Source organism: Pinus tabuliformis, chromosome Q, assembly GCF_031772625.1.
Source record: "Pinus tabuliformis cultivar Carrire ecotype Pingquan chromosome Q, CPIR1, whole genome shotgun sequence".
In the NCBI taxonomy this organism is placed as follows: domain Eukaryota; kingdom Viridiplantae; phylum Streptophyta; class Pinopsida; order Pinales; family Pinaceae; genus Pinus; species Pinus tabuliformis.
The window spans coordinates 1060313159-1060328230 of record NC_142296.1 but is presented as its reverse complement, the minus strand read 5'-3'; the positions used below and the strand labels follow the sequence as shown (position 1 = coordinate 1060328230).

Genomic DNA, 15072 nt, shown 5'->3' with positions numbered 1-15072 from the left:
CGTGAGACCCTTCCCACATGGGAGAGGTTTTGGGATGATTGCATTCAGACAAAGATCAGGAAAGGTCAGCTTGGGGCAGCCAAGCCAGTTGAGCAGGATGAGGATGTAGCACTGTCGGCAGGAGGCAAGAAAGGCAAAGGGAAGAAGCAGGCTTCCACAAGCAATGGTGGGGGTAAAGGCAAAGGTAAAGGTAAAGAGGGTAACACACAAAAGGACTATTCCAAGGTGAAGTGTTGGAATTGTCAAAAGATGGGACACTATGCAGTTGTGTGTCCGGAGAAGAAGAAGAAGAAGAAGGGGAAGAACCAGAGCGTGGCAGCTTCAGCAGAGGTTGAGGACTTTGCAGTTTGTTTTGACTGGGAGTTTGGTTCACTGCGTATGAGTCCTCTAGTGCAGGATCACCTGCCACACAGGTTCAGAGGGAGCATGCTTTTCCCTCGATTAGTGGAGCATCTTTGGGTATCTGGTATGTGGACAGTGGGGCTTCACGTCACATGACAGGAGTCCTTGAGTAATTCTCAAAGCTTTCAGAGAGTGGCACTGATATAGAGGTAGTACTCAGTGATGACAGAGTTGTTAGAGCAGTCGGTGTGGGGACACTGACATTTCAAAGGGAGTCCAAACCTCCCTTGAAGGTGTCAGATGTTCTTTATGTGCCAGGGATGAGGAAGAACCTCATATCTGTCTCAGCTTTGGAGGACAGAGGATATGAGGTACTGTTCAGGGGAGGACAGGTGTTGATGTATCCCAAAGGCACTCCAGCTGATTCAGCTAGAGTGATAGGTGTACGCCATGCAAAGGTGTACAAGTTTGCATTCCAGTCCCTTTTGGCATTGAGCAGTAGTACCGACAACAGAGCTAGCAGTTCTGAGCTGTGTGAGATTTGGCACCGCAGGATGGGACATATGTATCATGGAGCCTTGAGGACCTTGCGGGAGATCACTACAGGTGTGCCAGATTTCAGTATTGATCACTTTGATACTTGCAGAGGATGTGCGATGGGAAAGTTTGCCAAATCCCCTTTTCCCAGTAGTGACAGCAGAGCGACTGGGATACTTGATTTGATTCATTCCGATGTGAGCGGTCGGATGTCTCATGTTTCCTTGAGTGGATATGAGTACTATGTTTTATTCATTGATGATGACTCCAGGAGGACCTGGATTTATTTCTTGAAGACCAAGAGTGAGGTCTTCAAGCAGTTTCAGGAGTTTAGAGCTCTTGTGGAGACACAAACAGGTCGGAAGATCAAGTCCCTGAGGTCGGACAATGGGGGAGAGTACAGCCTTGGAGAGTTTGTTGACTATTGTGCGGACGCAGGCATTAGGAGGGAGTTCACTGTTCCTTACAACCCCCAGCAGAACGGGGTTGCGGAGAGGAAGAACAGATCCATCGTAGGGGCTGCCAAAGCCATGTTACATGATTAGGGGTTGCCATTGTTCTTGTGGGCAGAGGCCTACAACACAGCTGTTTATTTGCAGAACAGGAGTCCGCACCGTGCCTTGGGGCACATGACTCCGGAGGAGGTTTTTTCTGGGAAGAAGCCTGATATTGGTAATCTTCGTATCTTTGGGTGCATTACATACTCCTACATACCCAAGGAGAAGAGGACCAAACTAGAGCCCACCGCAGAGAAGGGTATCTTTGTGGGCTACAGTGAGACCTTAAAGGCCTTTTAGATTTACATTCCTGCACAGAGGAAAGTTGTTGTCAGGCGGGATGTGAAGTTCGAGGAGGATAGGGCCTTTAGGAGATCACGGGAGTTAGAGTATCTGGATCAGCCAGACCCTCAGCAGCAGTTGAGTCAGTCGCAGGGATCAGGAGGATCCGGAGGTACATCTATGAGGATGTCAGGTCCGTCAGTGAGCAGTGGCTCGCCGAGCTAGAGGGGTGGTGCTCCGGGCAGCATGCAGAGTAGTTCACAGAGCAGTTCACTAGGGAGTCCACTGATGGACAGTTCACATGGTACCTCAGCTTCTACAGGTTCAGGTGCAGGCAGGAGGACAACAGACAGACAGTCAGGAGTTCAGGCTCCTGATGATGATGGGGAGGAGGAGTTTCATTCTCCTATGGGAGAAGTGCACTCAGGGAAGAGGAAGCCCAAGTGGCTTCAGGACACCTTGAGAGATGCCACATTTGTTGCTGAGCCTAAGAGGCCGGTCAGAGAGAGTAGACCACCTGAGAGGTTTTGTAGCTATATGGTAATGGCTACCAGCATCCTTGACTCTGAGCCTTCTAGCTATGAGGAGGCAGCTAGCCAGCAGGTCTGGAGAGAGGCCATGCAGGAGTAGTATTCTTCTATCATGAAGAATGATGTTTGGGAGGTAGTGCTGAGGCCTGAGGGCAAATCCGTGGTTACTTCCAGATGGATTTACAAGGTAAAGCATGCTGCAGATGGCAGCATTGAGAAATTTAAAGCAAGGTTTGTGGCTAGAGGGTTCTCCCAGGTAGACGGAGTTGATTATGAGGAGACATTCGCTCCCGTGGCTCGATATACTTCGATTCGCTCCATTGTATTGATAGCAGCAGAGATGGGTTGGAAGATCCACCGGATGGATGTGAAGACTGCATTTCTCAATGGCTTCATACAGGAGGAGGTGTACATTGAGCAGCCACAGGGCTTTGAGGTGCATGGGAAGGAGTCCCATGTGTGCAGGCTGAAGAAGGCCCTTTATGGCTTGAAGCAAGCTCCCAGAGCTTGGTATTCCAGGATAGATACATACTTGCAGGGGATGGGTTTCACAAAGAGTGAGGCAGATCCGAACCTTTACTTTATTGTGATAGGTGAGGAGCCTCTCATTCTGGTGCTGTATGTGGATGACTTGGTCATTACAGGTGCAGAGAGACTCATAGAGCACTGCAAGAGAGATCTTGTGGCGGAGTTTGAGATGAAGGACATCGCTTGATGCATTACTTTTTGGGTTTGGAGGTGTGGCAGGAGGAGGGGCATTTATTCCTGGGGCAGGGGAAGTATATTGTGGACATCCTTGGCAGATTCCACATGGAGGATGTAAACCCATGTCGACATCGATGATCACCAACTGGAAGAAGCTTCATGCTTCAGATTCCGAGTTGGTGGATCCCACATTGTACAGGCAGCTGATTGGTTTCTTGATGTATTTGGTCAACACTAGACCAGATATTTGTTTTGCAATCAACATGATGAGTCAGTTTATGTGTGAGCCTAGGAAGGTTCACTGGGTGGTTGCAAAACACATTTTGTGGTACTTGCAGGGGACAATGGATTATGGTCTGGACTACAGGCAGGGGGATGGAGTGAGACTGGAAGGTTATACTGATTCTGATTGGGCAAGTTGTGCTTCTGATAGGAAGAGCACTTCAGGGTGCTGTTTTGGGTTGGGTTCAGCAGTAGTGTCATGGTTCAGCCGGAAGCAGCAGTCAGTAGCATTGAGTTCAGCAGAAGCAGTGTATATGGCAGCCAGTTTAGCTAGTTGTGAGGTCATCTGGCTTCGCAAGATGTTGTTTGGCTTATTTGGTCAGCCGTTGAGACCTTTAGTGATTTACTGTGATAATCAGAGTTGCATTAAACTCACGGAGAATCCAGTATTTCATGACAGGTCAAAGCATATCGGGATCAAATATCATTTCATCAGAGACTGTGTTCAAAAGGGCGCTGTGAAGCTTGAGTATATTCCCACTGATGAGTAGGTTGCAGATATTCTTACCAAAGCCTTACCACGGGGCAAGCATGACTACTTCAGAGACAAGATGGGTGTGGTGAGGAACACCTTCCTCGGTAAGAGGGAGTGTTGAAATTTGGTACCGGAGGATAGGTGGTTCCCTAAGGCTTTGATCTTTGGCCTAGGGAAAAGTGTCCAAAAGAATTTAATTTTTCTCCTAAAGTGACTTCATAATTTTTATAAAGTCAAATCTAATTTAAAAGTGACTTTAAGTGATAAAGTTACTAAAGTCTAATTTTAAAGTGACTTTAATAAAGTCAATGTAAAATTAGAAAGGAAAAGTGACTTTGGAAATAAATGACTAAGTGGGTCTTTATTAAAGTGGGGTGAATTAAAAAATAGAAAGTGAGATTTAAATGAGCATTTAATCTCAGCCCTAGATCTCAATCTATTTCAGCCATTGGATTTAGGGATCACCCAAAAGTCACTTAGGGTTAGATTAAAGGAGGAAAAGGAGGAAAAGGTCATTCATTCTTTCATGAACAGATTGGGAGAAGGAGAGCAAGGGAGATTTATGGACAGGGAGGAGAAGGAGGCAGCAGCTTGGCACACATTCCAAGACAGCATTCCAGCAAGTCCGTACAACTGAGTTAACATACAGTGAAAGGCATATTTTTGGGCATGATTTTCAAGAAGGCCGTACAACAGTTTGCATAGAAATTGAGGAGCAGAAATCTGAGTTTGCTGGCACGATTTTCAAGGAGGCCGTACAACAGTTTTCGGCGTAGAAATCGAGGAAATCATACAGCAGAATTTTTGGTGGCTTGCACGATTTTCTAGGCAGGCCGTACAACAAAATTTAAGGCTGAAAATTGGCACAAAAATCGAGGAGGACGTACAACATTTATTGCTGTTCAGATTTTGTTGTTTGCAAGTTTTTCCAGTTGGCTGTGAGGCACGAAAAACGAGATAAGTTGTAAAAGTTTACTTGCTGATTTTTGCTGAATATTTCTCATTGTAAAAAGCATTTTTCAGAAATAAGAAGGAACTCTCGAACTGGTTTTCTCCAAGAGTTGTAGGGGGTTTTTCCAGGGTCACCTTGACCAAAAATTACTGTGTTTAAATGTGTTAAATGGCTGTTTGTACCTACTGATTTTTTATTTCTGCATTTTCCAGCATTCTGTAAAATTTCCAGAATTTGTGTTTTCAACAAAATTTATTTTCCAGCTGTTAAATGTATGGATATGGGAAAGGTCATTTAACTATTTTGGAGAAATAAGGTGAAACTGAAAACCAGGGTGGGAAATGAGAAATTTTTACATAGTGAGTACAAGTCCTCCCTTGTCATCCTAGGGATAACCATCATCATCTGGACTCTGGATCAATCATTGCCCATCAAACAATGTCAAGGCCAACTTGGGGGTGTCTTGGGTCCACTAGGTGCAACATCATGTAAATGCAATACCAAGCAAGAGGAGCTTAGCGTTTCAGCATCTAGGGGTGCATTGGGGTGTCAATCATCATCTGGAATCATCAAAGTGCTCAACACTTTGCTTTGGAGGGGCAACACTGCACTTGCAAGGTCATCACCACTCTCTGGAAGATGCAAAATGGCCTAGGCATGCTATGTAGTGTAGTGTTGTGATGTGCCGTCAAAGGCATTTGTTGTTGTGTGAAGAACCACTTGGCAAAACCATCTCAAGATCAAGTGAAAGCCACCAATCATTAGGTACAATGACCATAGATGCATCATAGTGGACCAGACTTAATTGTTAAGTGGATAACAATACTTCAACTTGAGATAAACTTCAAATATCTAATTAGACCAAGTTTTGTAAAAGTGTTTCCTACTTGTGTTAGGGATAGCTAGATGGTCAACCCTATTAGGTGTTTCCAACCCCTAAGGGGAGGTCACATGTCTTAGGTCAACCCTTCAATCTGTATGTGCTTGTGATTATTGTTGCAATGGAGGGGATGGACTTCAGGCCAAGATGCCATGGCCATGGGACCAACTGATGGAGGTCCATCATCCTATGTGTATAGATGTATGGAGGGAGAAATCGTGGTGGCACGAGTTACCCCTTTCCTTGGCTCGATTTTTCCACCCCTCTGGTGCACCTTTTACTTATTTTTGATAATGTTTTGATTGGGAGCATAACTTAGGAGCCCAAGATTGCTATTAATGATTTAGCATTTATTTACCCATTAATGATGAGTTGATGTATTACTCATCAGGGGTGGGACATGCAAGAGTTCCTTTTTTAAGTGATGGAGCATCAAGTGCTCAAGGAATTGGGTGATGGCTAACGAGGGGGTAGAGCTCATGCCATGCTTTTTCCCACACGCTAATTAATGTCTTAGCCATATTTTGTATTTTAACTTTATTTTTCTTTCATTGTGACCATTTTATGCTTTTATCATTCTTTTAGTTGCATCAACCTCCAGGGCAAAGTTTCCAGCCCAGACTCAAGGATGGGGATAGGATGGTCCCCATGAACCATTAACCACAAGCCCAAAGAATGGAGATGAAGTCTAGGGAATGATGGAAAGTGGTAAGTATGGACTAATCATGGACATGCTACTCCAATCCAAGTCTCCCAAGTAGTGCCACTCCTATAACCCTAGGGCCTCAGAGGTCTCATTGGACTAGGGTTAAAAACTAACCTCCTTGGTGAAGTGAGGGAATAGGTTTGTAGTCAAGATCAATCAATAATTTAGATCACCCCTTAATTCATGTTAGAATGCCCAAAACATTAAGTAAAAGCACATGATTGCAAGATGGTTAAAGTACTTGCCGAATGATGACCCACCTTCCTTCAAGAGGAATGTTGGATAGTGAGAGGTGTCTGATCAGTGCAAATGGTGGAGGGTCATGGCATGTCATCATGTATTGAGCGATGTGGACTACTGGCTGTCCAAGGAAGGAGAAAAAATTTCAATTGTGGGCTTACCCTCTTTTTGGTGGTAACAGGGATGTCGTTGGTGCGATGAAAATTTCTGTTTCATTAATTTTCAAATGTATTTGGTAGGCTCGGTTGTTGGTATCAAAAGATTTGCATTAGGATATTGAAGATTATCACAATAGATGGGATTTTAAGCCATGATCAATTTGGACATTCCCATTGAAGAGGGGGCAAGATGGTTTAATCCTTTCACTGGTAAATGAATGGCGAGGAAATATTTTCACATATAAGGAGAGTTGTGGATAGGGAATCAGGTAATGGCTATCATGGAAAACTCTCAACTAGTATCATAGGCTCTAGGTTGTGGAGAGATATGCATTCAAAACACTTTTTTAGATAATTCCATTTGACAACTTATTTAGTTAAACTTGAAGGACCATGGTCCTATCAGGAAAGATTGAAGATGGTCTTATGGCTTTATTCTAAGATTTGACCACATTATCCCATTGTTGATTATCTTAATTGATAGTGAACCCTTCTAAATCATGAGACAAGATGGATTGGGTTGAGTCATGGTGTTTGGAAGCCACACTCTTTTTTCTTTCTCAACACTTCAAACAACATAATTGTAAATGTTATCTTTGAGAGAGTTTAAATTAAGGGCTTTGAACCCCCAACTATATACAACATTCTTCTCAATCATGACATGCTAACATGGAAATCTAGCAAGATTAAATTTTATATTTGAATAGAATTGAAAAAGGTACCTATGGCTTTCTCAAAAGCCTCATAGACAATGTTTCTCCATTTCATCCTTTCTAGGGTTGGTTGAGGTCTGGGTTGGGTTCATAGAGTGAAAAATGTTTTTCCTTGTAATTGGAGGGTTGACAACTTTGAGAATTGTTTGGAAAAGAGTAGCATTATCATTGGCATCGCCAATAACAGGAGTAGTGTTGTTCTCAAAGTAAATTTTTCTAGCCCTAAATGACTGTTGTCTTAATGTTCACTCATTAAATATGTTATGTAACTAGATCACAAAAAACAGAAGAATAGATAGATCAACGACTTGAAAATAAACCTCTTCGAGGGGGTGACCTCCTTTTACATCACATAAATGAACAATTCTTGGATGATACAAATGGAAAGATCTCCTTGGTATATATAGGAGTCTAAAGGGTCACAATATAATCAAGGCCTACATAACCATAATAATGTAAGGGCACAACAATAACAATAATGGGATTTTATGGGGCACAACAATAACAATATGGGGGCTACACTAGTATTATAGGGACCTAACATGCCCCTCTCCTTAAAAAAAGTGTTGTCTTCAATGCTTGAGTATTTGATGCTTCTGTATAAAATACTCATCCTCCCATGTGGAATCTTTAGTAGATAAGTTCTTCCACTTAATGAGATACTTCGAAATTGACCGATCCCGTAGCTGCCAGGTTATTGTTTCCGTGATTGCTTCAGGCTCCAATATGATTTTTCCTTCCTTGTCAAGTTCTGGCAATATTGTTTGAAATGGGAGCTTGTCACTTATAACTTTCTTTAAGCATGAAACATGGAAAATTGGGTGTACTCGGGAAGATGCATGCAACTCCAATTTGTATGCCATAGTACCAATCTTTTGCAACACCTTGTAAGGACCATAGTACTTGGGTGATAATTTATTATCCTTCTTAGCTTGATTGAGGGACATTTGTTTGTATGGTTGTAGCCATAAAAATACCCAATCACCTATGTCAAAACTTCTTTCACTGCGATGCTGATCTGCCTATTGTTTCATTCAATTTTGTGCCAGAGTGAGGTTATCCTTTAAGAGTTGGAGAACTTGTTGTTGATGCTCAATGTGATCTTCCACTGCTTTAACCTTAGAATTTTCTCTTAAAGACGATGTGATGGATGGTGGATAATATCCATAAAGTGCCATAAATGGGGTCAATTTTGCTGCAATATGGAAGGAAGTGTTATACCACCATTTTGTCAAAGGTAACCACTTGACCCATTGCGTTTGTTTATCAGATACAAAACAATGAAGATATCCTTCCAAACATTTGTTCACTATCTCAGTTTGCCTCTCGGATTGAGGATGATAAGATGAGCTATGAGCTAATTGAGTACCAAGACAAGAAAATAATTTTGTCCAAAAATTTCCAATGAAAATGGGATCTCTATCACTTACAATAATCTTTGGGTTTCCATTTAGCTTTTGAACTGTTTCCATAAATGCAGTAGTGACTGTACTCGCTTTGAAATGATGAGATAGTGCACACAAGTGTGCATACTTGGTAAGTTTATCAACTACCACCATGATGACACTCTTTCCTTTGGACTTAGGCATGCTATACAATGATATCCTAGCACTTCCCTACATTTGTCATCTTTCCTATTTTTTAGGAGTTGAATTGCTATCTTAAAGCATGTTTATTATTGGCAAGTGAGGGCATCATGCTCAAGGTTGCAGTGTGACATGTGGCAACATCATTCTCAAGGTTCAAGTGTGACACATGGGAACATCATTCTTAAGGAAACACTGTGCACCTCCTTTGGTAAATTTGGCAATGAGCTAAAAAGTTGGCTGCATGCTTCAGATCTATTTTCAGTGGTTGCCTCATCAATTATTTTTGGCAAAGAAGGGTGCCTAGGTCAATTGATTCCTCCTTGCTAGCTTTGGAAACTAGGAGATGATTATTTTTAGAGAAGGTGACCTCATTGATTTGTGTGCATGAGAAAAGGGAAATTTATTACTGGATAGGGAGTTTATTTTGGAAATTTGGTGAGTTTTTACTTATTGATCATACTAACAAGCAAAAATGTCCAAGATTTGATCATAAAAAAGGCATAGTTCTGGGCCTAAGCAAACTAGAACACCTTTTTCGAAGCCAGACTAGATTTCTATCAGGAACTCTACCTAATCTGGTAAGTGTATCAAGTTCTTTGGTAAGTTCATCCACTTCCACTTCAACTTTTTTGACAAGCTCTGTAGTGAGTGTAACTTCGACACGTTTCTAGAGGAGGAGGGGAGCAAATCCCCAAATACCTTCTTTGATGCCCTTTTGATCTGCTGAAGCAGCTAGTTGATGAAGAAACATCCCATTGGAAAACCCTCGTTTGGCCAAAAGAAATTCATAAGTGCTTAAATCTTTGAGAAAATCTACATTAAGAGGACAGAAATCTGCAATTTAAAATTTGTTTGTTCTCTCTGAAATCAGCTTAATATTCACTGCATTGAACTTTAAATTTTTGAAACAGTTGATCAAAGCTGAAAATCCACTGTAGAACCCTTTAAGTCTTCTTGGCAATGGTCCAGATTAGCTGTATAGTGGAGAACGCTAAAAGATGTTTCAAAATCTTGAGAAGGCCGAACAAAGAAGAAAACAACATATGAGTAATGAAAACATAAATGAGCTTTCACCAGCCAGTTTCAACGACAAATTTAACAGCAAGTTTTGTGAGACTTGCAAGTCTGTACAAGTTTCATGCAAAGCTCGCCAGGTATTCACAAATTTTATTGGATTTGACCAAGCCAAACCAAATTTTGGCTGAGAAACTTTGTTTTGCTAACAAGTGGAATAGAATCAGTGACCGTCACCAGTACTTACTGAATGTCCTTTTGCTTTACCTTTTTCAGAACTTTCTCATAGTCAAGAGCACCCATAAGAAACAGGACCTACCTTGCTTTTCTAAATTGGAACATGATGCGGGCGCCATTGTATAAATTGCTGGGTCATGACGCCAGTATTACTTCCTAGGGTTTCCTGTGCACGTCAGCTGTCTGAAGCACTATTGATAATATCTGCGATATATCGGCGATATTCGAAAATATCGCGATATTTTCGGCAAAACGATATATCGCCGAGAAAATATCGCGATATTTTCAAAATATCGGCAAATATCGGAAAATATCGGCAAAATATCGGCAAAATATCGGCTATATTTAAAAATTTGAAATTTTTTTTTTTTATGCTTGCCGATATTTTTGCCGATATTGCCGATAAGATATTTTCTGGACCCTTGCCGATATTTTGCCGATACCGATATTTTCAACACTGTGATTACGCACTTTGATTTCTGCAATTATTGATAGCATTGGCTGTGGCAGCCTTGTCTGTTCAAACCTGGATGAACACTTTAGTTTTGACATTGAGGTAGCAAACTTTGTACCATGTCATGTTCTCAGTAGGTATTTTACTCCCTATTTCTCAATGAGGATAAAACAGTTAAATGCAAATCAGGTATGTGACCATCTTAGTGAATAAGCAAACGGGAGGTTTGGAATTTGATTAAAACTTAATGATTAAAACCAGTTTTATTTTATGGTGGCTGATATTTTGAATTCGTGCTAGAGCTTTAAAACACCAGAATTGAACACAATTTTATTTTTATTTCAATAGGTTAAAACCTTGAACTGATTTTTTTAGGAAAATAATTGTGCAGGTAGAGAAACTAATGGTGGAATTGCAAAGCATGCCTGAAGAAGGACCCATATCTCAAATTGAGCCAGCTAGCAAGAGTTGCTTTAGCAATGGTACCATGGCAGAGATATCTGAGAATGGTGCAAATCTTGAGGAAACTCGAAGCATGCTTTTGGAACGAATTGCAAGTGAAATGAATCGCTTGAAGTTTTATATTGCTCGTGCACAGGTCTGTCGCATTCTCTCTTTCTTTCACTATCTTATATTTAACGTACCATTTACACTCTTGTAGTCTTGATTTGCCTATGAATATTATATCACTAGCAAAAGTTTGACTAATGTTCCATTATGCTTGCAATATGGTTGTAAGCTATAAATTATGCAAGTGATGCATATGGATTCTTAAGTAAAACGGAAATAACAACAATGGCACACCCAGATTACACAACAATTTACTCTAGAAACCTTTAATTGGGAAACTAGCCTATCTTAGAGCGGCATCTCTATCTTCTTCATTGTATTAACTTGACTGTTCACAATTGAATATCTAGTTATTTTGCAAAATGCAAAACCCTAATCCGTAATCCTGAATTAGATTACAGTGGTCTCAAAAACCATTGGTTAAAAAAGCACAAAAATAGGCTGAAGATGAACCCCACTCAAAACAATTCATGGCACTGACTTGAACCTCAATGTCCCTCGCTACTGCCGCTCCTCATAATCTGTTTCAGTGCCCTCCCACTAGTGCGGATATTGGATTTGCACTTGTTGTAGTCCACATGCAAAGAATATAACACATCTCTAACATTCTCCTACTTGTTTTCTTTGAAAAACATGGGTTTGAAGATTTATAAGGTCACAGGTTTAGGGCAACAATGACCATTACTTCTCTATACCAAGGGAACTTCTCAATATGAATAGACCTTGTTAATGAGATTACTGTTGAGAAAAATGGTACTAAGGAAGTGTTTCTTAGGCATTTATCCTTTTGGCCTAGGAAGACACATTAATAATCTTTTTGTCTAGGGACATTAAGAGTTATTAATATCTTGGAGCAAAAGTACTTTTTATGAGATATGTACCATGTATTTTAATTTATTAAAGTCACAAGTATTATTAAAGTGACTTTATGTGAAAAGTACAAAGTGACTTTATATTATTAAAGTGACTTTTATGTTTTAAAAGTCACTTTATGAGAGAAAAAGTGCACAAGGTCAATAACATGTCAAAGTGACTAGGAGGTTTTTTAAGTGAGGGGGACCACATAAGAGAGGGGGTCAAGAGAGGGTGAAATCGCCACCCTTGATCTAATGAGCTGAGATTTAATCTCAACCATTAGATCACTAGGGTTAGGTATTTCATCTTATGAAGAGACAAAAAGGGAAAAAGGAGGGAAAAGGAGTATTATTCTCTCAAGAGCATTTTGAGAGAAAGGAAGAGAGAGCTAATGAGGAGCTCGAGCCAGCGAAGGGGAGGAGCACACAAGCCAGTGTTTAAGGCTTGTGCAAAAAGGGAGAGCCTCATTCTTCTCATGAAATTTGAGGAGAACGTAGGAGGTTGTGAGAAAAAACTCGTGCTTGCAAAGGAGTAAGCAAAGGAGAGAAAGGAGGCAGATTGTAGGTGAAAGAAAGGAGTCGAACAGCTTGGAGAGGAGCCCGAATTCCTAGAGACATTCAGGCTCGAACTTCCAGTTGATAACACAGGATTCAAACCCGTGATCTTCATTTCAAGTGTAGAGGCCGAGTTTAGAGATGAGTTTGCAGGCTAGTTTATACATGTTGATGACAGGTTGTTCAACCGAGTTTGCTATAGGATTCATCTCGAGTTTGTAGCTGAAAATTTTCGCTGGGTATTAGCCTCTTCTAGGCCGAGATTTGTGGCTATGTTCAGGCCAAGTTCCAGGAGAAGTCTAGGCCGAAAATTTTGGGTGAGCAGACCCATAACACTTCAGACTGTCAGTGAATTTATTGAGGTTACTTCAGCATAGAAATTGGAGTCTTCTGGTTAGAGTTTAAGGCTTGTGTTTCCAAGAGAAGTTCTGCTAAGGCCCAAAATTCGTGGCATTGGCACAGAGTACTAGCAAAGAATTTGAGACTGAGAATCAGTCTGAGTTAAGGATTGTGTGGAGGCTCCAATTCCTTGTATTCACACAGTGTCATTAGGAAACTCAAATAATGGAGATAAGTTATTTTTCTTTCTATGTACAAATCTCCTTAAAAGTAATATAAAGACTCCCTTAGAACTGGTTTTCCCCTTGTGGGTTTTTCCAGGGTTAGTTGACCAAAAACAACTATGTACATGTGTAAAATTTATGTGTGTGAGCATGCTTGTTTATTTCTTATATCAGTTGGAAAGTTAAATGGTAGAGTGGCTCTATAATGTTTCAAGAAAAAATTGCATAAAGTTTATATCAACTAACTGTTTGGGGTTCTGGGATTTAACCTGATGCAAAACAACGTGAAACTGGATGGGCTACAAGTTACAACTAAACTAAATTTTTCTACATGGTATTAGAGCTTGGGAAACTCCAGATTTGAGAATGGAACCTTCAGATCTGACGAAACCTCAGCTCATAAGAAAGACCAACAAGCACCTTCTGCTAAAACAGTGAGAAGGCCAACCTAAAACCATCTTTAGAAACCCAAAGGACTGTTGGTTGAGAGGGAGGAAGGCTGCCTATTAACAGATCTGAAATTTTGTTAGTCATGGCTACTGGTATAAGGGTGGAGGATGTTGGAAAATGTAACTAGTTTCTGTCTTCATAATTGTCATTGTACTCATGTCAATATGTATATCTTATGTAACAAGCAAAAGAAGAAAGAAAAATTATTATTTTAGAGCATGGGTTTCATGCTTCTTTTGATGGTCTTCTAGGTAAAAGTACGTTTTTCATGCTTTTAGGGTTTGTTAGGTCATAAGATTTATTGTCATGAGTCAAGAGAGTCAATGTCATGAATATAAGACCCATCTGGGCAATATGTACCTTGTAAAATAATTTATTTGGAGTCTAGAAAGTCCTGGAAGCTTCCTAGCACAAATTGGTGTTGAAAAGTGTAACTAGGTTTGGTCTTCATAATGACATGTAAATATGATTTTATGAAATAAGATGTAAATAAAGAAAAATGAAATTATTTTATTGACTTGCTTCATGGGTTTCATGAGCAAGGGTTTTTGTTTTTTGAGTCAAGACTCCAATTGAGAGTCTTTAGGATTTATTTGTCATCTAGTCATAAAATGTAAGAGTCATTGTCATGTAAATGAAGTCATGTTACACTTTGTAAAAGGTCAATATTATCTATGTAAAGTATCCTCCAAGAACTTGTCACCAAACCTCTTCAAGTCGGCCTACAAATGATAAGGAAGCTACTAGATCAAGTCGGCCTAACTCCAGCTGTCAAGTCGGCCTAAAGGGCAGCGAAGGAGGTGTATATATAGCCTAACTCGTCCTCCATTTGAAGACAAGAAACTTGACTTACTTGAGATAAGAAGAAGTGCAAAGATAGGGTAAAAAGGAAGAGCAAAGAAGGGGTTGAAAGAGGAGTATGAAAGAAAGAAAAGCGAAGTTTCTTCTGGGCTATACGAAGACAAGAAGGGTTTCTTCTGGGACAACGAAGTTTCTTCTGGGCAACAGAATCTTTTGGGACAACGAAATTTCTTCTGGGCAGCAAAATCTTCTGGGGCAGTGAAGTCTGGGCAGCAAAATCTTCTGGGAAGTGCGAAGTTAGGGCAGCTAGAGAAAGACCCTTCTGGGAGGTCGAAGTAAATACCTAGAGACCGAGATTCTCTAGGGAAGTCGAGGAGAAGCAGTAAGAAGGATAGAGACCGAGTTTCTCTAGAAGAAGCCGAGGAAAGCAATGTGAGAAAGGCAGAACGAAGGAAGAGGCAGAGTATCAAGGTTGGTGACAAGGTTCTTGGAAGGATACTAGAGTCAAGGGTTTGTGTAATGGTCTTGGTACTTATCAATTGAAGATCTAGAAGAAGAATTTTGATTGGGTTTTCCTCTCAAGAGGTGAGAGGTTTTGGCCTTGGCTGGAGAAGCCTATATACTGTGTCACTTGTCTCTTTTGTTATTGCATATTGGTAATTGTCTTGATGAAAGAACACATTAAT

The 15072-nt window shown here is 40.7% G+C and overlaps 1 protein-coding gene across 1 annotated transcript in view; it reads left to right on the top strand.

Annotated features, from left to right (window-relative positions):
* LOC149223160 (conserved oligomeric Golgi complex subunit 2-like) overlaps positions 1-15072 on the top strand; it is a 149551-nt gene that overhangs the window by 37918 nt on the left and 96561 nt on the right. Inside the window, exon 3 of the mRNA XM_089387805.1 lies at positions 10985-11191. Within this exon, the coding sequence (XP_089243931.1) occupies positions 10985-11191 (207 nt within the window). The remainder of the gene's footprint in view (positions 1-10984; positions 11192-15072) is intronic.